Source organism: Hemitrygon akajei, chromosome 5, assembly GCF_048418815.1.
Source record: "Hemitrygon akajei chromosome 5, sHemAka1.3, whole genome shotgun sequence".
Classification (NCBI taxonomy): Eukaryota; Metazoa; Chordata; class Chondrichthyes; order Myliobatiformes; family Dasyatidae; genus Hemitrygon; species Hemitrygon akajei.
In genome coordinates this window covers 65,735,140-65,759,969 of record NC_133128.1, presented here as the reverse complement: position 1 = coordinate 65,759,969, position 24,830 = coordinate 65,735,140, and the positions used below count along the sequence as shown (strand labels likewise).

At 41.2% G+C, this 24,830-nt stretch overlaps 1 protein-coding gene across 14 annotated transcripts in view; it reads left to right on the top strand.

The window, feature by feature from the left end:
• The window catches only part of dmd (dystrophin), a 1,932,045-nt gene that overhangs the window by 1,894,369 nt on the left and 12,846 nt on the right, over nucleotides 1-24,830 (top strand). For all 14 annotated transcript variants that reach the window (XM_073045659.1, XM_073045653.1, XM_073045656.1 and 11 more), the window contains 4 exons: nucleotides 5,422-5,580; nucleotides 6,865-7,108; nucleotides 7,603-7,726; nucleotides 24,342-24,434. In XM_073045659.1, the coding sequence (XP_072901760.1) occupies nucleotides 5,422-5,580; nucleotides 6,865-7,108; nucleotides 7,603-7,726; nucleotides 24,342-24,434 (620 nt within the window). The remainder of the gene's footprint in view (nucleotides 1-5,421; nucleotides 5,581-6,864; nucleotides 7,109-7,602; nucleotides 7,727-24,341; nucleotides 24,435-24,830) is intronic.

Genomic DNA, 24,830 nt, shown 5'->3' with positions numbered 1-24,830 from the left:
CTCTAGTCAGGAGGGTGGCACTGATTTGCCGGTGGCTTGCTGCTGATACTTGTTCAGATCATTAGCAGTAAAATAGTAAAGTCCAAAGTGCTACCATCAGAATTCAGAATCTGCATTAATTTGCAGTTGCAATTACACAAATGCTATTCAGAACAGCTGATGTGACATTTCAAGATTGGGGAGATTCATTAATGTTTTCCTTCATTTATACTTGAATGATGGTGCAGAGAGCCATTTAAAGTTAATCTTTAAATTGACAAATGCACCTTTTGGTTTCAGACCTTAATTGCTCATGTGAATTCTATTAGCAAATCTTCACCAGGCCAGAAGTTGGAGTACATGCAAAGCATTATAAAAATGTAAGACATCAATACAAGAGATTCTGCAGGTGCTGGAACTCCTAAACAACATGCACAAACTGCAAGAGCTGTTGTTAATGTTGTAAGCTAAATTTTCCAGTAAGCAGTCTGCAATCATCACTAGCTTTACTCATCACCGCCTACCTAGGATGGATTTCCCTGAGAACTAAACACAGTGAATGAGATTCTTATTGATGAGGCCATAAAGTATGCCCTCCCACAGTGTAAGTGCCGTCATGGAGGAAGCTATACAAGGTTCACCTACTAAATCAGGTTCTCACCCTGGGGTCTGTGTCCCCTTGCTTAATGGTATCAGCTTAAAAAAAAGTTGGGATTCCCTGTACTATATGGTCAAGAAAACGTTAGCAAGTGGCAAGATCATAGCCTGGTTAAATTAGATGATAGCTGTAAAAATAAAATCTGCCTGTTTCCGAATAGCTCTGATGTTTCAAAACATTAAAAGATGATCAGATTATTAGAGATGTTACAAATAAAAATGTGTAAAATTGATATTGAAATAAGATCAAGACTTTAAAAAAAAGTAATTAACTGGAAATCTTAACGTGGAAATGAATGGATAGGCTGCTAAAGGTTCATGTGGTGAAAATGATTTCCCCTGTAGGAATTATCTGAACATTATGCTCCCTTGCACTGTAATCTTGGTCTTGCCTTCATTGACATGGACATGCAGTTGTAAAACTTGTTACTGTTTTTTTCCCTGCAAATCCAGCCATTAGCCTGAGAACTCATGAGCTAAAAATGGGACTGATGGCGAACGTTACCACTTGGTGTTTGTTACCCGCTGCCCCACACAGAAAGAGCTTCTGTAAATGGAGCATCAGTTTTGACGGCTGAGCCCAACAAGTAGTTTTGTCACTTGTTTTGAAATATTGAGGGTTTTTGGGAATGTTAGCCCAAATGAGGCTTCAAGACACGACAGAAAAACTGAGAGAAGTTGATTTGGGGTTAATGTATGTAGCAGGACATTGCTACATTAGCACATCAAATTTTGCCATGCCTTCTGGCTCACATTGAAATAAGGAAGGTATGCAGTGAAATCAGAAAATGCTGGAAGCACTGAGAGCAGGTCAAGCAGCATCTTTAGAAAGAGAAACAGAATTACCTTCCAAGTTAAGGATCCCTTATCGGAACCATAAGGTTGGGTGAAGTTATGTAAATAAATACTGGAGCCTCTCTTTGTTCCAGTCTTGTGGCTGATTGGTATTCGTATTGCTATTTGATAGAACATGCAGCAATTTACAACTTGATGGCAAGAAGCTATTCAGTTTCAATGCAGTCTTAAAGTTTGATTGTTTTCTTGAGGTCTGTGTATAAAAAGTTGTACAGAATTTGTGCCCCGGTCACTTGAATTGTGGAAGAGTATTAGCCAATATATTACAATATTATTTTGCCTTTATGTCCGAATATGTCAATTTTCTGAGTGGTTGTGAATGATTTATTGAAGATAGAGCATAAAAATAACATAAGTTAACCAAAGTAACCCTGAGTCAATAGATATTCCTTCATTCTTTCAGTGATTTGTCAACAGTAATGTTGACGAATAATACATCAAATTAAGACATTTATACAGTGACTTGAATATTATGAGAGGTGAATATTGCTCAGGTGGTAAGGCTCTGTGTCTAAAAAGACAAAGTTTTTCGCGTTTGTTACCACCTGCAGAGATTTCTGTCTATATGCTTTGGAATTCCACAGACCATTCTTAGGCACATGTAAAAAAAATTCTGTAAAGCAAAGATGCTTCCAAAAAATAAAACGGCAAGTTTCTAAACTACAAAAAGCAGTAAACAATAAAAACTAAATCAAATAAATATTTGGCGTGACTACCCTTTGTCTTTAGAACTGCATCAGTTCTTTTAGATGCACAGTCGTGTAGTTTTATAAGAAAATCTGGTAGGTTGTTCCAAGCATCTTGAAGAACTTGCTGCAGTTCTTCTGCAGACTTTGACTGTTTTGCTTGCTTCTGTCTCTCCAGGTAATACCAGGCAGCCTTTGATGTTGAGATCAGGGCTCTGTTGAAGTCACATGATCTATTGCAGAACTTCTTGTTCTTATTTTCATTGAAGATAATTCTTTATGACCTTGGCCATGTGTTTGGGGCCATTGTCCTGCTGCAGAATGAAGTTGAGACCAATCAAATGTCTCCTTGATGTTATTGCATGATGGATAAGAATCTGCTTGTACTTCTCAGCATTGAGAATTCCATTAGTTCTGACCAGATCACTAACTCCATTTGCGGAAACGCAGTCCCGACCTAAATTGAATCTCCGCCATGCTTCACTTTTGGCTGCAGGAACTCATCCATGTAGCATCCTTCAGCTCTTTTACAAACTGCCTCCTATTTGAGCCAAAAGTTACAAATTTTGACTCATAAATCCAGAGCATTTGCTGCCATTGTTCAGCACCTCGTATTTGTGTTTTTGTGTGTAGGAGAGTTTCTTGGCTTGGTTTCCACTTTGGAGGAAAGGCTTTTTGGCAGCACCTCTTCCATTAAGACCACTTCTAACAAGACTTCTCTGGACTATAGAGGGGTATACGTGGGTTCCAGTGGTTTCTGTGAGTTCAGAGCTAATAGCAGTCTTGGACTTGTTCTGATTTAAAAGGGACATCAGTTAGATGTATCTCTCATCTGCTGGCCACTGCCTTTCTGATTCTCAGCCTTGCCTGTTTCTTTGTGCTTCTTCAGAAGAGCTTGAGCAGCACATCTTGAAATCTGTGACTGCCACAAAGTTTCTGCTTGAGAGAGACCCTGCTGATGCAGGATGACCACCTTGTGTTTTGTTGATTTGGTCACTCTTGTCGTGGTTTTAAAAATAGATGATTTCAAGATTAAACTGTCATACCAGCCACATCCTCACCTTGTATTTGATTGTATTGTGGCGACCCACTTCCTAGCGCACTCGAACCGGCTCACAAATAGCCAGCGCGCAGGCACAAAGGCCTGGTCCGCAACAAAGGGAAAAAGCCTGCGGGGGTTTGTGAGTACTTGTCCCTTAGAGCATCCGCGCCCGGGGAGGGCGGGATGAGGGAGGCTTTAAAGCAAGGCTGTGAAGTTAGAATAAAATCATCTTTAATTGCAGTTCACCGACTCCGTGTCGTTATTTTAGCGCTGCGTGTAGCACACCGCTACAGTACTTTGCCCAGTTTGATTCCTTCTACACCCACTTCTGTTCCAGTTATCAATTTAGATCTTTTCATCTCTTGTCTTTGATTATAGCACCTGTTTGTTATCTTTGTTTAATCATGCACTGGGCTATATACCTACAAAGTAATCAAGTTTTTATTTAATATGTTACCTTTTTTAACAAAATATAAACACTTCTGTAACATTTACCGTAGATTCCGGATTTTAAGCCGCTACTTTTTTCCCACATTTTGAACAGCTTTGAACTCTGCGGCCTTTAATACGAAGCGGCTAATGCATTATTTTTTTTCATGCCGCCAAAAACATTTTGCCTCGTAACAGTAGACCAATAAAATTGATGAGTAGTTCACAGAGGTCCAATGAAATTGTACGATAAATCAAGCGCACTTTCACAATTAAATTATTGTAAATCAGTCATTTGTACTCACCCTCATCAACATGGAAAACACTCGAAGAAAAGCATTGTGGTGCCTTTATGGCAGTTATTTAGTTTATAATATTTTCGCTTAGTAATTCATTTTCTAGTTAAAGTTAGAAGAGTTTTAACTATATTTGTTTTCTGTACTACATCGCGGGATGCTATGACGTCACACCCGGTTTCGCCGCGTCTTGTGGGATACCAGTTTGCGATAAACGGGAAGGAGGGGGGTGAGCGGCGGAGCGAAAACGCTGCTTTTAAGTTAAAGGCGATCAATAACTTTTCCTGGTAGGCTACAGTATATATATTTTTTACCAGTCGTTAGGAGATATTGGAATGTTGTTCAGTAAAGAAGTATACGCAACGTATATTTAAAAGTAGCCGCGTTACGGGCACGGTTCGAAAAAAAGCATTTGCAATATGTATTTGTTTATGTTACCATATGGATTTAATTAAAAGTTAAAAAATCCTCACGTGTAATATCTTTCTGTGTAAATATCTCATATTACAACGTGGGACACCTGCGGCCGAAAATCCGGTGCGGCCTAAAATCCGTTGCGGCCTGTACAAGTAAAAAATTGATTTTATTTCTAAAATTAGAGCCAGCGGCTTTTAATCAGGTGCGCTCTTTAGTCCGGAATCTACGGTAATTTTTTGGAAAACATTTGGAAATCTTGAAATTTGCTCTTTTCTACTGACACATGAATGCAGCAGACAAAAATAAACATCTAAAACAAAACTTTATTAAAAATATAAGGTGCCCAGGACATGCACAGCACTGTATATCTTGATATTTGACCTTGTTTGCATGTCTCAGGATTTTAATAGAATTGTACAATCCACTGTGATTCTCAATTTATCAGTTCTCAGTTTTAAGGAGGTAATAAATGCATGGAGCAGGATTTTATATTGCCAGTGGATCAGCTGCCCACTTTCATAAAGCTTATTTTGTTTTCTCAGCAAAGCACATGCGTGCACAAGTCAAAAGGTGTGCATAAAGCTGGCATTTCTGGGCAATTTAAATCAATGCTTCTCAAACTTGGTGCAGGTGAAAACTTAGCCTGTGACACACCCAGCAAGTTAGAATTCATTGAACGTTTAACTATGTGAAGTGTGATCTTTTATAGAACTCTCAGACGCTGCCTCATTTGTGTTCAAGTATGGGTTTTGTGACTGTAGTTTCCCCACTCACAAGTGATTAATCCACTCTGCACCATTGTCGCTGGAAACCAGTTTGACTTTGATTAACTGTAGAGGATGAGGAGGGACCACTGCCCTCCTTACCCAAAGGTCACGCTCACATGCATCAGAAAGATTCAGGTGGAGGTTGGGCAATTATATTGAAGGGACTTTGAAGATGCTTCATCAGATTCTGCGTCCCATCTTTAAAAATGTCACATGCATTTGCGGGAGATCATCTGAAAGCAAGTGCTGTGTGAAAGAGGGTTGATGTCTTTTGCTTTGCTTTTGTATTGCAGAGATGATGAGCACCTGCTGATCCAGCATTACTGCCAGAGTCTGAACCAGGAGTCACCACTGAGTCAGCCTCGGAGTCCGGCTCAGATCCTCATCTCCTTGGAGAGTGAAGAGAGGGGAGAGTTGGAAAGAATTCTAGCTGACCTGGAGGATGAAAACAGGTTAGAATATGGCAGAGAAGTACAATCCTTAGCCTGGATCTGGGGTTCCCAATCTTTTTTTTATGCCAGCTTACATGGCTTCTAGTTAACATTGTGTTCACCTGTAAAATTCACCGAACTCTTTAACAGCTGGAAACACTAAGCTTCAGACATCTCCTCCTTTGCTATGGGTAATGGTTCTAAGTTGATGTCTTGCTCTAAGATCATCACTTGATTCTTGGAGATCCTCATGGATAGTTTTCCTGGGTTCAGGTGACTGGAAATATGCAGATTCAGTGTGATCCTGCATTCTTCTGGGTTGTTACTTTCTGAAATATTTAAACACGCCTGTTCTCCAAGAACCTAGCACAGTGCACAGCAAATTGATGTAGAAGTCTAACCGGAGGTGATGGTTAATTTCTTTGTAGTTGCTCCATTTATTCAAAATAATACAGGCTTCATTATGCATGTTTACATACTTGCAGAAAGCATCAGCAGCAGCCTGGCATGAAAGAAAAGGGGCTGTAATAAACTGGCCTTGCAGGATGCATAAGATGACCCTGTGCTGCTAAAAACATGCCATACATTTTCATTGCTGCATTCAGATCTACCCATCTCCCATTAACTACAGTTTGGAAATTTGTGTACAGCATAATTCTCCCACTTGCACCTGTTGACATGTTCATTTTTTTTAACATGCTGATCAAAAGAAATTGGTTCCTTCACTAAAACTGGAAATGGTTATGATTGACGAACACTGTACTTGGCAGGGCAGAATAAAGCATAGCACAGTTGAAGTTAACTTACCCAGAGAGTTGTTTCGTTATCACAGCTGTCAGCTTTGAGTCTCGGCTAATGGTCGAACGTTAGCCCACCAATGCTTCACTGATATTGGCGTGATCAGCATACTTAGATTTAATGGGATACAGAAGGAACCAATTACTGGGAGTACTACTGGGCAGAAATTTTCTACCAGCATTAGCCCTTGCCATTACTAATGCAGAAAGGAATTGGTCCTCCACAAACTTAAATTAGTTAATATACTTCCCGATTTCACTTCAGAACCTGAAATCTGATCAGCTTTTTTGAAGTGTTTGTTTTATGTGAGGAGACTACCATCTGGGCCAGGTTAAAATATTCCATCATTTTTTAAATGATACACTGTATATTAAGTTAAACTGAATAACCAAATAACTGTTATTTTTTAAAAAAGATACTTGGAATAGTTGATATGTACAGCCATCAAATCCATTTTTATTTTTTAAATACCCCTCAGTTTGAAATCTGTGCTCTTTACTTTTTCAGAAACCTTCAGTCTGAGTATGAGAGGCTGAAGCAGCAGCACGATCACAAGGGCCTGTCTCCTTTGCCATCCCCTCCTGAGATGATGCCCATTTCACCTCAGAGTCCCAGGGATGCCGAACTGATCGCTGAAGCCAAACTGCTTCGTCAGCACAAAGGTCGCCTCGAGGCTAGGATGCAGATCCTGGAAGATCACAACAAGCAGCTGGAATCCCAGCTCCACAGACTGAGGCAGCTGCTGGAGCAGGTAAGGGATCCTGAGCCAGGGCTTATAGAATCTGTCGGTCAACAGCAAAAAAAAACTGAGCTTTCTGCACCTCGCTGTTTCCCTATTGTTGTTTTCCTTTCTATTGTTCATTTCTAGTAGCACCAGAACGGGTCCAATAAATGATATGCATTAAGTTCTAGTTTTAAGTGATTCTGCTTCAAACTTTTTTCCCTAGTGAAAGCAGCTTGTGTCCTGCTTAGGATGACTTTCAGTCACTATTGTAAATCAAAGCTGTTGTATTAATTAACAATGAATAGGACGAAGGATGTGATTATGTCTCCCCATCCCCCTTTCTAATTGCTGTGGAGAGCAGTCTGTCCTGAGCAAGCTGCTTTATAATCCCTCCAACAGATTGCACCTGATTTTGGAAAGGTCCCGAAGGTCACCCTAAAGATTCAGAAAGTCATCTCGGTTATTATTTTCCCCTCCAGCACACAGAGTAATGAGTTGTGAATGTTTTCCTTTTTTTTCAGCCGCAGGCAGAAGTCAGAGTCAATGGTACTACCGTCTCCTCCCCTTCTACTTCCTCACAAAGATCAGACAGCAGCCAGCCAGTGCTACTGCATGGAGTTGGCAGTCAGACTTCAGGATTAGTGGGTAAGAAACAATCACTGATGACAGGGCGAAAGTGGGATGCTGCAGATACAAGATGTGCATTTTTAGTCTCCTGTAAGCACTTTACGGTTTGTAAGTGTATAGGAAAAATGACTGGCAAAAAAAAACAATGAAAGGAACTGTTGTTGCTTGAATATTGCTATTTTGAATTCTTGCTCAGGAGATCTGAAGCTTAGTTGCCCTAAGCGACTCATTCCTGCCACACCTCAGCCACAGAGCTGAATAGTTCAGCTGTGTCAAACATTTGAAACGTGTTCAGTGACCATGAGTGTTGATGCACTGACTGAGAAATGATCTCTGGCATAGACCACTTGGATCCAGTGGACGGTTTCATTTTAGTACAAGTGGGAGATTGTACTCTTTTTTTTGTTGTCCATTTATCTGTAAGCTAATTTAAATCTTGCCTCTGTAGATATGGCTTTTAATTACAAAAAAAAGATAATGACTCCAACAAAGAAAGCGCACCAACGAAGTCTAGTCACATTCAGGTTAAGAGTTCTCAGCTTCCCATTTTGTCTACTTCTCTATTGAGAAAGGATGTTTATTTTTGCAAGAAATTATCATTCACCAAATAAGGGCACAAAGGTACTCTGTATTCACATGCGCAGTGATATACAATGAATGTGTGATCTTTAATTAGGGGCAGGGAGCATAACCTATTTTGGAGCTGGTCAACAAACAGCTCTGTGGGTGACATTGAAGAATACAGGTAACTAAAGTAAAATAGTGAGATCAAGTTCGTTATCACTAAATGTGGTCACACTCACACACTACCGAGTTGCATAAAAGTGATAATGGTGATGGTAGTCATCAGACTGTGAGACCACCAAGGAATATTAACCGAGAGATGTGCATGACACTCTTTTGTTATTTTGGGCAAATTCCTATTAGACCCTGGATACCCCTCACTTCTTTTCCTACTGTCACAGCTTTGGTCAAGGACAAAGCAAAATCGTGATACAACGTTAGGGGTTGCAAATGATGCTGGAAAGCCAGAATATCTGTGGATGGGGTTGTATTGATAGTGAGGGTGAAGGTAGAATGGAAGGTAGGGGAGAGAGAGAAGTGTGTGGTCAGAGATGGGAAAAACCATGGCCATATGCTTTGATGGTCTTGCAAAAGAAGCTGGAGATGCCATTTTAGAGAGACAGATTTCTGATAATGAAAGGAACTGGGTGGAGCAGCCCATACACATTGAAAGCTGTGGAGCCAATTAAATTTAGCTGGTTTCCCTTAAGGACTGTTTTGAAAAAAACTTTCCCGAAGGAAATGACTGACTAGATTTTCCAACCTTTTGCAGTTGATGCAGTTACCTTGTCACAGTTTTCTATGGTGCTCTGGAGAAACTGTTTGACACTTTGAGTGATTGGTCAGTCACTGGAGAGTTAGAACAGGAGAAAGATCCTCAGGATGTTTTGGCTGAAAATTGGCACAGCATCAGTTTGTCAAAATGTGTAATCTGTTACATTAGGACAAAAGTGAACTGTCATCAACTTGGGCTGTATTAAAGGCACTTTGCAGTTGAAAGTGTAGCGTGGAGCTTAGAAAAGTAGAGGGCTCTGGGTAACCCTCGGTAATTTCTAAAGTAAGTACGTGTTCTGCACAGCATTTTGGGCCGAAGGGCCTGTATTTTGCTTTAGGCTTTCTATGTCTCTATGTAATTTTGATGTTCTCAAATGTCTCTCCGAGAATTTGGAAGCTGCCTGTGAGGAATCAAGAATACTTTTATCCTCAACATTGAATTGTGGATAAGGAAATGTGCATTATATTTTTGTCCCTTAAGATTTCCATTGAGTATACAAGTTACTGTCAGGCATACTTTTGTACATATCAAAATCAGAAAGCACTCAGCAGATCCTGCAGCATCAGAGAGGATCAGTTGCATTTTGAACCAAAGACCCTTTGTCGGAACGGGAAAAGTGAACCGATATCTGATGACTACTGGCATGCTGGCTTTTATAACAAGAGGAATTAAGTATAGGAGTAAAGAGGTCCTTCTGCAGCTGTACGGGGCCCTGGTGAGACCCCACCTGGAGCATTGTGTGCAGTTTTGGTCTCCAAATTTGAGGAAGGACATTCTTGCTATTGAGGGAGTGCAGTGTAGGTTCACAAGGTTAATTCCCGGAATGGCGGGACTGTCATATGTTGAAAGATTGGAGCAACTGGGCTTGTATACACTGGAATTTAGAAGGATGAGAGGGGATCTGATTGAAACGTATAAGATTATTAAGGGATTGGACACGCTGGAGGCAGGAAGCATGTTCCCGCTGATGGGTGAGTCCAGAACTAGAGGCCACAGTTTAAGAATAAGGGGTAGGCCATTTAGAACAGAGATGCGGCAAAACTTTTTCACCCAGAGAGTGGTGGATATGTGGAATGCTCTGCCCCAGAAGGCAGTGGAGGCCAAGTCTCTGGATGCATTCAAGAGAGAGTTAGAGCTTTTATAGATAGCAGGGTCAAGGGATATGGGGAGAGGGCAGGAATGGGGTATTGATTGTGGATGATCAGCCATGATCACAGTGAATGGCGGTGCTGGCTAGAAGGGCCGAATGGCCTACTCCTGCACCTACTGTCTATTGTCGATTGACTGCATTTGTGCCGCTTTCTGCACCCATGCTGAGCTCAGTGACTTCATCAGCTTTGCCTCCAGCTTCCATCCTGCCCTCAATTTACTTGGTCTATTTCTGACACCTCCCTTCTCTTTCTCGATCTCTCTATCTATAGCTCTCTGGCCTATACCTTCTCCCACTCCATCACTTGTAAAAATACTAACCCCTTCTCTCAGTTCCTCCGGGTACAGCATGTAATTCTCCATAACTTCCGCCATCTCCAATGGGATCCCATCACCAATAACACCTCCACTTTCTGCTTTCTGCAGGGATCACTCCCTACACAACTCCCTTGTCCACTCATCCCTCCCCACTGATCTCCCTCCTGGTACTTATCCTTGCAAGTGGAACAAATGCCACATCTGCCCCTACACCTCCTCCCTTACAACCACTCGGGGCCCCAAACAGTCCTTCCAGGCACTTCACCTCTGAGTCTGTTGGAGTCATCTACTGTATCCGGTGCTCCTGGAGTGGCCTGTGTATCGGTGAGACCCGATGTAGATTGGGAGATCGCTTGGAGCATCTATACTCTGTCCACCAGAAAAAGCAGGATCACCCAGTAGCCGCCCATTCCAGTTCAACTTCTCTTTCCCATTCCAACGTCAGTCCATGGCCGCCTCTACTGCCACGACGAGGCCACACTCAGGTTGGAGGAGCAGCACCTTGTGTTTAGCCTCCATGGACATGATGGCATGCACATCGATTTCTCGAATTTCTGATAATCCACCCCCCCCCCCCCCCCCCACACCTTCACCATCCTGTCTCTCTTCTTTTCCTTACCTGCCAGTCACCTCCTTCTGGTGCTCCTTCCCTTTCGTTCCTGGTCTTCCATCCTCTCCTATGAGATTCCCCCTCCTCCAGCACTGTACCTCTTCCTCCAAACAACTTCCTGGCTCCTTAATTCACCAGCTCCGCCCCTTCCCCCACCCGGTTTAACCTATCACTGACCACCCTGTACTACTCCATCCATCAGCCACCGCCCCCCCCCAGTGCTGATGAAGGGTCTTGGCCTGAAATGTCAACTGTTTATTTCTTTCCATAAATGCTGCCTGGCCTGCTGAATTCCTCCACATTTTGTGTGTGTGGCTGTGGATTTCCAGCATCTGAAGATTCTCTCAAGTTTGTGTTTTTCCAGCTCATATCAAGGGTTCTTGATCCTTAACATCAATTATGTTTCACGACCCACAATGCAGTCCGAACAATTGAGTGTTCCAGCATTTAATGTTTTTATTCCTTTTCTGCAGCATCTGCAGTTTTTGCCCCAGTTATTTCCTAATTGCAGCTCAAGACTTAATGAAGTTGAAACACATGAGAAAGGAGATGTGTTAACTTGTTGGTCTTCACTTAAAAAGGAGAACACTGGAATTACTCTGCCCTGAAGCTTTAACTCTGATTTTCCCTCCACAGATGCTGGCTGATAATGCCTACTCTTTCTAGCATTCTCCTTCTATTTCAGATATTGAGCATTTGCAGAATTTAAAATTTCCTGTTTTCTGATGACTCTCAGAGTCCTTTATCAATATAGTTCCTTGCAAAGGACAGAACTGAAATGTTAATCCCGCTTCTGGGACTTGAAAACAGTTTTCATAACTTGATACCAAAGCACTGAGTTAGAAGGATTCAGTGTCTTTAGGATATCATGCAGCTGCCTAAACCCAATATCAATATTTATCCCTGCCAACTCTGTTGTTGTCAGATGATTTGCTCATATTATTTTCATCATCGGGCATTTCTCCAAACCTGGCATGATGCTGATTTACCACAACTTCTTAAGGTTAAATATCAAATGCTGGGCTAGCCGTTGATAACGCATGATGAGTGAATTAAGTATGCTGCCACAACACCACAATGATAACTTTCTCAGTGGAAAAGCCCAACTCTTGGTTTCACTCGCCCCAGAGAATGCACCCAAGACGTTGGCCATTGTGAATGTGGCACAATAGGATTGACATTGCCAACTCCCACAAGTGCGATTTATCCATCACAACAATGCTGACTGATCGATGTTGATGGTTGGTCCTGCAGCACTTGAGATTTTAATTCCCTTTCATTGCTCTCAAATTCTTCAAATCCTCCCCAACCCTATATCTGCTTGAGATCTCCACTCAGGCTTCTGCCCAACCCCACTGTTCACTGTTTTTCATTCCTTTACCCATCCAGGACCTAAGCAAGTAAATTTTTTGCTATCCTTATTTCTCTGGCCAAGCTTTCACCTTTTCAAATTCCTTCCTGAGGTATGTGTCGGAATTTGGTTCAAAATATTTATGTGAATAACCAGGGAAGTGGCCTCAAAATAAATTTAAGGTGTTGTGAAGAAAGAAAGAAATATAGTATTCAAATGACAAAATACTTCAAATGGAAATTCATTAGAGCAGAACTTCTTGCAGACATAAATTTTGTGTTCACTAGACTGGCTGAGAGGATTAATAAAGAGCTAGATAAACACAAGGGAGTTAAACATGACAAATTATTTTGAAATATTAGTTAATTTAATTAAAGGTGTGTGGCACATTTCAGGAGTCAGATTGAATTAAATATGATATTGTAAAATTTGAAATGAATTCATAAAGGCATGTGCTGTAAGGAGGGGTTGGACAAACATGGGTTATTCTTTCTGGAGTGACTGAAGCTAAGAGGAAACCTGATAGAGGTTATGAGAGACCAGTGTCTTTATCCCATGATCAAAATGTTTAATACTAGAGGGCATGCATTTAAAGTGGGGCAGGATTAAATTCGAAACAGTGATGGAGCGATTTTTTTGTGATGGCTGCCTAGTAAGAATGGCTAGTAGGGGTTTGTTCCTGTGCGGTACTATTCTATGTTTGCCCTTTTTTTAAAAAGCACAGACTGGAGGAACTGAGGTTGGAGGTTAGAGAGAAAGGTGTGAAATATAGCAGCTCACTATCAGATAGAATCAATGAAAGTCTCATCTCAGAGCTCCAGACACTTTAGCCCTCTCCACCGTCACTTTGTGCCTGTGCTGTATGCCCGAGCTGGTAGTTGGACTGCGGCAAATTGCGTACTACATCAGTGACAGCCTTCAGCCTCTTGGCCTGAAAGGCAGGGTACCTCTTTTCATCTCTAGTTATCGTACCTTGATATCTGGCCCTGGCGGCACCCTTCAGCAGATGTTTGTACCAAATCACTGCTAATTGTCTGATTACCCTTGATGTGAGTTACCTAAGCAACTTAGTTGTTTTCCTCAAATTGTGTAGATGAATAGGAAGAATCCCGATATCATGTAATTGGAGTACTCTTCTGGAGTTCTATTAATTAGCGGGTCACATTTACCAAATGATTATTCCCCTGGCGTAAAATGGAGTGGTCTGGCTTAGATGTCAAATTCCCAAGTTTGAAGCAGAGGCTACATAATTATTTTAAGCAGTTTTAAGGAGTCTTAAGACCAGAGGACACAGCCTCAGAATAGAGTGGCATACTTTTAGAACAGAGATGCGGAAGAATCTCTTCAGCCAGAGAGCGGTGAGTCTGTGGAATTCATTGCCACAGGCAGTGGTGGAGACCAAGTCTTTACAAATATTTAAGGCAGATTCTTGATTACTTGGGGCATGAAGGGACATGTGGAGGAAGCAGGAGATTGGGGCTGAGATAGTAAATAGATCAGCCATGATGAAATGGTGGAGCAGACTCGATGGGCCAGATGGCCTAATTCTGCTCCTGTATCTTATGGTGTCATGGTTTTGCAGTTACCAGCACCAGATATCTATTCTGGGAGTTGCAATGGACATGTGTTAACTGAAATGAGCAAGTCAGAGCCATCTTGCGCAGCCCCTCATAATGAGCAGCGCTGCAGTCACACGCATCGTATGTCACCGGGTGAGCAAAAGGGGAATTCAATTCAATTCCCAATAAAAACTAATCCCAGCAAAAAGATCATATTGCTGCAAGTTACACTGACAAAAAAGCTACAAAGATACTTCAGGGATTATTCAGTTGTAGTATTCTGAAGTTTGTTTGCAATTGATATGATGTGAACATCATATTTCTTTCATTGCATACAACCATACTGCCACATTAACCGGTTGGGGATTGGAGAAGGAAAGTTAAATGACTGACTGAGATACTATTTTAATGACACTTAATGAACAACTGATTTAACTGTAGTAAGTACTGTTAAATAGCAGCACTGTCTATTGCTCCCCATTCACTCATCTGCCTCTTATGCTAAAGACTGGAGAGTATAGTGTAGTTCTGCAATGGTCCTTGGGATCTTTAACAACACAAAACTCTGCAACACCAGCCACATCTAGCCTATATAACAGCTATTTACTGGAATCTACCTGTTAAAGTCTGTACATTTTAAGTGTTGGTGTCCGCTACAATAAAAATTACAGGCTGGCCTATTAACACCGTTAGCTTCTGTTGTTACAAAAGCAAAACACTACAAATTCTGGATTTTTCTCTGCCTTTTTCCCCTTCTCTTGCCACTTCAAACCTCAGGATCTGTATTGACCGAAATGTTAAATCCGTTTCTCGAGCTACAAAAGCTGCCTGCCAAGCATCTTTATGTTTCTGACATTTTCTATATTCCACTCCCAGAGACGTTGGAACAATGCAGCCCAACACCACCAGCACAGACTAGGGTGGGCTAATCCAGCAGCCCTGGTGGTCTTGGCAAGAGTTTCAGAGCTGGATAGTAAATTGAAGATGAGGAGAGAGTGGTCCGTGTTGACTCACCATAGAGAAGGAAGAAAGTCGAGAAAGTAACTTATGGGACCTAATTTTACTTAAGATCAACATATTTAAATCAGGAGTTCTGCTGAGGTCATTTGTGTTTATTTTTATGGCTCATCCTTCATTCTGTTGTGACCAGTACTGGAGATTGCAGAATAATTTGTCTTCACCAGAATCTACCAGAAACTTTCTTATAAACATCATGGAAACACCATGATCATTTAAACCCCATAATCTGATTCTCTGATCCGCAGATCCTGTATTCACAGCACGTGGAAACACACCAACAGATACCTTTGGATCTTATAAACCATAAATCTGCAATTAATGATTTTAAAAATCATTAGTTATAGTAGCACAAATCATCAATTCAGTTCCATTCCCTTTGTGATTGATAGTTGCCATTTTTGTTGTGCACTAAATTGAAATTGGTCCCATGTAGTCTCCTGAATTCTAAATCTTCCCAACTTCAGAGGTAATATGCATATACACTGCATTTTTGAATTTTTGGGATGAGGGTACATGCCTCAATTTTTTTACTTAACAAGCAGTAAAGTAGAAGGATGTGTTCTGCTCATCATCACAAAACAGTGTATTTAAGTTCATAAAAAGACTGGGGATGATTCTTAAGCAATGGTTCATGACAGTTATCCCCTCAAATCTATTCCCTTGTGTAAATTTGTGTTCTATATTGCACAGTTATTCTGCTGTGCTTGCAGTGTTTTTAGAGAGGCGAGCTGTCCTCTTCAGGAGAAACTCTGCAGAAATGCAAGTGCAAGGCAGAGAGTGGTATAAAGAATGTTTATGAATTAAGCAGCAGAGCATTCCTCTCCAGCAAATATGTGGGAGTAGACAGATATGATTCCACAAATTAAAATTAGAAGAGGGGTTGGGAAAGATGGAACTGCTTCAGTTTAAAATTTGCTTTCATTCGTACATTTCAGTTCTCCCAACATGTGGTGAATCATAACCCCCTGACCCAAATGAAGCAGAAATCTCCATCAATATGACACAGTTGGGAGAGGCCAAACAGTGGTGATAAGAATTAAACAAAGCAAACTTCAGCAACGTACTACCTTTAAATGTAAAATTTGCCACAAAAGAAACTGCCTTCTGTGAACGTGGAAATGGTACATAAAATCAGGGTTATTCAAAATAGATAACTGTGCTTCAGCAAACCTACCCTCTTTCATTAAAAGTTACAGGACTAACATTCTGGTGGGCTGGTAATGGCTTGACAATTATGGATTATATTCTTTAAAGACAGATGCCTGCTTTTCCAATGTAAAGGGATTTTAATTCAAAGAAGTAGCCACATAGAAATAACGAAAGATCCCATTGTGTTAACCGTGAAATCATCTGCATTTCTGAAATCAAAGGTAATGGAAAATATGTTTTAAAATTGACAATATCAAATGGTTCCTTGTCCTGTGTGTACTGAAGTCACTGTCATTGTTAGAATCAGTATGCTGAGGTTGTAAAAAAAAATAAAAATGCATTGTAGCTATGGCTCACCACTTTGAAAATATGCAAATCTTTAAGAAGATCATTAGTCATGAAACAATGCAGAAAAATAATGTTTCTGCTGTGATACCATTAAAATATTACACAATAGAAAGTTCATGAAGTCATTTCTCAAGATTATTGGCCTGCTATGACTGGGTGCTGGAATCATTTACTTGATCTTTTCAACTGTATATCAGGGAGAATTTTTAACCCCAGAGTTTGCTGCTTTTATTTAGGTGGGAGGCTGATAAGTGTGAAATCTGACCCCAAGGTCCCTTGAACCCACCCATTTCTAATTTTATTTGTACAGGACAAAAATTTTGGGGGTTGAGGGGTCACAAATCAATCCAGTCTCAAAGGAAAAGTTCTAGGAGTGAGTCGTAGTTTCATCAAGTAGAGATGTTGATTGGGGCTGGTCAGTCCTCCGTTGGTTGAGGTCAACCATGGGTGTTGTGACCCAGCTGTCTATATGATAGACAAGCCAGGGCAATATGATATGGGGAGTAAGCTGTTGCCCAATTTGCAGGCCCTTCATCTCTACACAGCTGATGAATCCAAAGGGACAGCAGAGGTAGATACAATTTGGCACTAGCGGCATCACGGGAGTTGCATTGAAGTCAACGTAGAGCTGCCTTAGGGTCTCTGGCTCTCAATTTTTCCTCGGGGTTTACTCCCGGAGCTTTCCCTACGAGTGGGTACAGCTGCAAGGCAATGGTGGCTTGAGAGATTAGGGCTTTCCTTCTCCTAGACCATCTGCTAACCACAGCTGAGAAGCACTTCTGCCTGAACAAACTGGTTTTAAGGTGCCACTAGCCTCTTCTGTCAGTAGAAACTGTTCTACCAGGCCTAGTAGCTATGCCACATGCGAAGGCCAGGTCTGGACTTAGTTGTCAAGGCTATTTCAGATGCACACCACTGAGAACATTTAATAGGTTGTGAGAGCTTATCCCCACTACCTCCCCCGGTTATTACAACCTTAAGGAAGAATGCTGGTCTGTATGTTTTAATAAAATGTTGTTGTAGGTAAGGAGATAATGCAATTATTGATGTTTATTGAATAAATGGGCTTTTTGGCTCAATTTTTTTTTGTTTCATGAAAGATCAATCTCATGAGTTGAAATGATTTGGGCCCAAAATAAATTAGGTTTTGGAAGAAGTTGATCTGTAAGTTTTGAGAAGCAGCCTAACATATTGGAGATGTTATGAGGAGGCACATTTGCGCTAATTTTAAGTTCTGACGAGGTTAAGTTAGCTGTTTTCAGGGCTAATGTAAGGCCTGTGAGTGTTACTAAGAGGGCAGATAGTTTGAGGAATAAAGGTATTGTTATGATTTGTGTTTTTGTGGGTATTTTGTTTGAGGTAATAATTAGGTTGGCAAGATGATTTGTAAGTTAGATGTTTGATTCAGCTTGTCACTAATCGGTTATTTACATTAATCGAGGGTAGTGCTAGGAATCATGGAAAATTTATTTATGGAACAATACTAGGAGTAGGCAAACAGCAGTGAAAGATGTAACTCATAAGTTTATGCTGAGGGCTTATGCATTTAGGTCTGAAGGGTTTATTGGGAAGTGTTTCTGAAGTCCTATTTTTCGGATATCTTATTCATCAGTAAGGCTGTGGATGACTGAACGAGCATAGAAGTAACATAGCATTGAGAAAAGCGTGTGTGCAAATATGGAGAGAAGCTAATTGAGGTTGGTTCAGGCCGATGGTAACTATTATAGTCCTAATTGACTGGATGTGGAGAAAGCAGTAATTTTTTTGATGTCATTTTGGGTTAATGTGCAGGTGGCTGTGAATAGCTGTTAAATAGGCTAAACGTGTTTGGAATGACAGAGTCTGTGTTGTTCCCAAGGGCCAATGCAGACTTCCTGTATATTCTACAGACTTTAAAAGTAAGTGGCAGATGAGTGAATGGGAAGTAATAGACAATGCTGCCATTTAGTTGTACTTGTTACAGTTAAATCAGTTGTTTCATTGTTGAATTGAAATTATAGTATCTCAGTAACTTTCCTTCCTCCCGACCCCGCTATAACTGTTATTGTAGCAGCATGCTTGTTCTCAATGAAAAGGGTAAAGAAAACTGTTCACATTATATCAATTGCTTACAAGCTTCAGAATGCTACAACCCAATAATCCCTGAAGTATCTTTGTAACTTTTTTTGTTAGAGTAACTGGAAGCAATATGATCTTTAATCTGTTTTTTGTTCAATCTGATTATTTTCGCTCTAATATTATTTCTGTTGGGGATTGAACTGAATTGCCCCTTTGTTCACTTGGGGATTTATATAGTGCATGAGCACAGTGCTACACACTATGAAGGTCTTCCTGAGATGGACCCAGCCTGCACGTTTCGTTAGTACATGTCCATTGATCCCCAAGAAGAGACATCCAGTGCTGATAACTTCAAAATGATTTCGTAACCGCTGTTTCAAATTTCAGACTTTGATGTCCAAGCCAGACCATTCCACTTTATGCCAGGGTGATAATCATTCAGCCACTCTGACTGGCTAATAGAACTCTATGTGGTTACTCTAATTACTTGATATCAGAATTGTTCCTTTTCATCTAAATAATTTGGTGATCTACCCCAGTATTGGTGTTTGGCTGGTTCATCTTTGGAAGAGGAAAGGAATCCTCACTCTTGCCTTAAAAGGGGTCAGTGAGACCACACAGAGTACTGCATGGCTGTTTCGATCTCTACTTAAGGTGGGATAAATGTCATTTGGAGATATTTCAGAGACAGTTCAGTAAGTTGATTCCAGGCATGGTTGTGTTTAATGGGGAGAGGTTTAAGTGACAGGCCTTTACTCATCTGAGATTAGAATGTGAGCCAATGGAAGTAACAAAGATTCTGACTGGTGTTGACAGAGCAGATGCTAAGAGAATTCGGGGTTTCCCATTTCAGATAAAGATGGTAATTTATTCTCTCAACACATCTTGGATCATCAGATCTTTATACCACAGTGATTCACAATAATGTTTCTGGAACTGGATGGCTTGAGTTATTACTTGAGACAGAGAGGGTTAAGACTGGAGTATAGGAAGTAGAGGGGTGACCTTATAGACATATTTTAAATCATGAGTGATGTAGATAAGGTGAATGGTCACAATATTTTTCTCAGGGTAAGGGAGTCTCAAACTGGGGGTCATAGGTTTAAGCGAGAAGAGAAAGATTTTCTGTACAGAAGATGATGGCTATATGGAACGACTGCCAAAGAAAGTGCAGAGGAGGGTACAATTACAATGTTGTACAGTACAAGATGTATTATAAAAAAAGTTTTTAGAGACATGGAATAAACACAGACAAATGGTTCGAGCTCAGGTAGGCAACAAGGTCAAGTTGAACCAAGGGGCCTGGTTCTGTATAACTCTATGTTGAGGTTAAATCATCAGATAAGAGGCTGTGATCAACAGAATTTTGGACCACACAGTTAACACAGGATTGTATGCACAATCTGGAATATAAGAATGAGGTCCAGATTAGATCTGCTAAGATTCTAATGAATGGTGCATCAGGGACAAGATTGATTGCAGTCTTGTGTTCTTAATTAATGGCAGAATGAGATGGTCTGTAAATTTTTAATTTGGCTTGAATAGCATGTCATTTATTAGAAGTTAACTCGTGCAGAATAATTAGATGGTATTTTGCAACACATGCCACAATGTTTTAATAATTTCAGAGACATTTTTGTTTGTTGCGGGTGAGGTTGGTGATTAAGAAAAGCATCTGGAACATTGCTCGGGTCTATTCCTGGGAACGTTAATTATAAGGCAGCAGTCAATATCCACATATAAGGCATCTCTTGGTCTTTCATTGCAAATTTAAGAAATGTCCAGTTTTTCTGACTTTGTTCTTTTGTATGGCAGTCATACTGCTGTTTCCTTTCTTTTGTTCCCAATTTGATTTTTGTGTCAGCAAACATTCCTGTTGGATGTTGCCTTTCCTTGCAACGTGGAGTTGCCAAAAAAACGGAGTGTGAACAAATGCTTCTTCCATGTGCCTTTAAACAAGGAACCAAAAGCAAAGGATCGGAATTTGAAGAACAAAGAAGGCAAAGGTCTTCTGTCAGCTTCATCTATCACCTTGGTTTGCTTTGAATATATAATTTAGCCGGCTTCAACCTTTTCCCTGACAAAGCCATATCTCTCTACTCCTATCTATAACAGCTAAGCATTCTGCATGAATTTCAACATTCTTACTGTATTATTTGACCTCGGCACAAATATAGCATCTGGTGCCATGCTTTGGATATTTCAATGTAAAAATTCCTTGATGAACCTAATTTTGCCTTGAAAAAGCAGGCTAAGGAATAAGTAACACACACAAAATGCTGGAAGAACTCAGCAGGTCAGGCAGCATCTTTGGAAATAAATAAACAGCTGACATTTTGGGCCGAGAACCTTGATCAGGACTGGAAAGGAAGGTGGAAGAAGATCTTAGAATAAGAACGTAGTGCTGGAGGGAAAGGAGGACAAGCTGGAAGGTGATCGGTGAAGCCAGGGGAAGTAAGAAGCTGGGAGATGATGGGTAGAAAAGGTAAAGGAATAGGGAAGAAGGAATCTGATAGAAGCAGAGAGTGGACCATGTGAGAAAGGAAAGGAGGAGGAGCACCAGGAGAAGATGATAAGTGGGCGAGGAAAAGAGGTAATAGGCTAGAGTTGGGGAATTGAAGAATGGGAAATGGGGGTGGGAACTTAAGAGAAATTGATGTTCATGCCATCAGGTTGAAGGCTAACTAGACAGAATATGAAGTGTTGCTCCTCCATCTGGAAAGTGGCCTTATCATGAAGAAGAGGAGCCTTGGACTGGCATGTCAGAACAGGAATGGGGATAGGAATTAAAATGGTTGGCCACTGGGAGTTCCTGCTTTTTGTGAATGGAGCGGAGGTGCTTGACAAAGTGGTCCCCCATTTTAAATTGGGTCACACCAGTGTAGATGAGGCCACATCAGCTGCATCCACTGATAAAGTAGACAACCCCAACAGATTTGCAGATGAAGTATTGCCTCACCTGGAAGGATATTTGGGGCCCTGAATGGAGGTGAGGGAAGAGGTGAATCGCCAGGTGTAGCACTCTGCCATTTTCAGAGACAAGTGGCAGGAGAGAGACTGTTGGGGAGGAACAATAGGGCAAGGGAATCACAGAGGGAGCAATCCGTATGGAAAACAGAGATTGGTGGGGGGGGGGGGGAGATAAAGGGTGTTTAGTGGTAGGATCCCACTGAAGATGGCAGAAAGAATAAGCAACCATTTGCTGTACAATAGGAAATGTGATAGTGTGAACTAGAGCTGGTGATATGAAAGTCAGAACCAAGTTTACATCAGCGAAGTGTTCAAAGTTCCCCTTTCACAGTGACACTACATCTGTCCAAAAGCTGCACTCAAAGCCATTGAGTGGGCACAAGACCTTCAGTGTAAGGCTATCTGCTAACCTGCTAGCCAAATAACCTTGTACGCGATGTCAACACTGCATTGGAACGTGTGTTCGCAAAACCAGCCTCCTTGTAATCATCAAGAAATACAATAAAGAGTCTCCTTGCTTTGCTCCTTTCTTGGGTAGCTGTAGACGTTAAAGAATGAAGTGATAGTTTAATTTTAATGTAGAAGGAGGATACTTCCGTCCATCAGGTCACTGCTGACTTGCAGAGTAATCTCTTCCCCCCACAGTTCTTCTCCCATAACCTGTTCTCCCTAGATTTCCATCAACTCACCCAGATTCTCCCACTTGCTTGCACCCTGGGGGAGATTTTACATTGGCCAATTAACCTGCCAGCTTACACTTCCTTGAGTTGTGAGAGCAAGCTGAAGCACTGGAAAAAAGAACATGCATCACCACAGGGAGAACATACAAACTGAACACATGGGTCAGAATGAAACCCAGGTCACTGGAAATGTGACCACAAACATGACAATCTGCAGATGCTGGAAATCCCAGCAACACACACAAAAATGCTGGAGGTACTCATCAGGCCAGGCAGCGTCAATGGAAAAGAGTAAACAGTCGATGTTTTTGCCCAAGACCCTTCATCAGGACTGAAAAAACAAGATGAGAACTCAGAGTAAGAAGCTGGAGGGAGGGAAGGAAGCAGTACCAGGTGGTAGGTGATAGGGGAAACTGGGAGAGCCGGATGGGTGAAATAAAGAACTGGGAAGTTGATTGATGAAAGAGGTAAGTGGCTGGAGAAGGAGGAATCTGATAGGAGAGGGTGGAAGACCATGGAAGAAAGGGAAGGGGGAGCAGCACCAGAGGGAGGAGATGGGCAGGTGAGGAGATAAGGTGAGAGGGGGAAACTGGAATGGTGACAAAGGGGGGGGGGGCAATTACCAGAAGATCAAGAAATCAATGTTCATGCCATCAGGTTGGAGGCTACCCAGGTGGAATATAAGATGTTGCTCCTCCAACCTGAGTGTGGCCTCATCACAACAGTAGAGGTGGTGTTGGAATGGGAAGTAGAATTAAAATGGGTGGCCACTGGGATATTCCATTTTTTCTAGCAAGCAAGAGTGTAGGTGCTTAATGAAGCAGTCTCCCTATCTACGTCAGTTCTCACCGATATACAGGAGGCCACACCGGAAGCACTGGGTACAATAAATGAACCCAACAGACTCAAAGGTGAAGTGCCAACTCACTTTGAAGGACTGTTTGGGGTCCTGAATGGTAGTGAAAGGAGGAGGTGCCACTTGGCCTGCTGAATTCCTCCAGCATTTTGTGTGTCTCTCGAAGTGTGAAACAGCATCTCCACTAGTTGCGACCCTGCCCTGAATTTTTCCATTTGGACAGTTTGCTTTTGAGTTCTTGTGGCTCTTCAGATTTTGCAAATACCAAGCATATTCAAGGAATTCACCCCAACTTGCCTTCCAGTTTGAAAAGAAAACTTGCCTTTTCTACCTTTTAAAAACAATAGCTTTTAAATTTTGCATAGATTCTTTTAATCATTTCTCAAGAAATGGCCCTTTTTAAGTAATTTCTTCATTTGATCAGGAAATTCAGAAAACAAAATCTTTTAACTTGCCGAGCCTTCCATTTTCACTTAACTTTGTGTCCCCTCTTCTGTTTTTCAGTGGAATCTGAGTTTTACCCACTTAATACTTTAGTATTCCTGTCCACACTTGAACATATAAATTCCAACTAAGCTTGCTTCAAGTACAAATGTTTTGTCAAAAACCATAGAGACAATTTGTGGTTGTGTCGGAGAGAATAAAATTCGGAAAATTAATTCATCTCCAAGGTAATTGTTGAGTAGTACTGCAATTCAAAAGGCTTCTGTTTATATAAAGTGTGACAAGCCTTCTGATAAGGTAGTGACTCTAGATTCCATTCTCGTTTGTTAAAATGAGGAATTTGCATCCCTTAACATGTTGTGCCATCTGTTTACCACTTAGAGTAAATTTGAAATTATTGCCCAAAAATTAATTTTACTTTTTGACATGGAGACTTTCTGATTCTGGTTAAAGATTAAAATTGAATTGTATATTCAGGGCCTAAAGGTACAGTGCCTAAGGATTGGATATGCAGTATTATTAAGTACTTTCTTGTTTTGTCAACATCATTAACCAGCTACAAAGTAGAAGGGAGGTGGTGAGAATACACCACCATTCCCCATTACAAAGGTCTGAGAGCACTCCAATTCTTTCTGGAACCAAGACCCAACCAGTTTTACTCGTCAGGTGGCAAGCATCCGATAAAGATCCTTTTACTGAAAAGTTATGTTGCAATATTGCTTGTTCTGCAGTATTAGAAGCTTTCTTGTGTACATTAACCAAAAGAAAAAATCTTGTTTTAGGTGAGGACGACTTGTTGAGTCCGACCCAGGGTACCAGCAGTGGATTGGAAGATGTAATGGAGCAACTCAATAACTCCTTTCCAAGCTCTCGGCGTGAGTAGATATTCAGTTCTGACTTTATTGTATGTTAGCCTTGCATGTCTTTACCTGAAAGCATGTCAAGAGTCCTTTTAGTAGAAGAGAGTCAAATGGCTGTTGTGTAAATGTCAGCCAGTGCAAGAATCTTTCTTCTTCTTTAGCCCATCACACTTACTGGGACATAGGCCGCTGACAGTAGCTCACAGGAGTCCTCAGTCCTTGGTCAGTCTTTCATGTTGTCCATAGGTGTAGCCCATTGACTTGGTGTATCCTTACCCCAGGGATGTTGCCTTTGGAGTCTCTGCTGGCATTTCTGTAGCTCTGGGATCTTACAGGAAGGGGTTGCTAGTCCCATGCCCGACCCTCCTCCTTTCGCAGCTGGGCTTGAGACCGTCCATGGCGGAGTTCCAG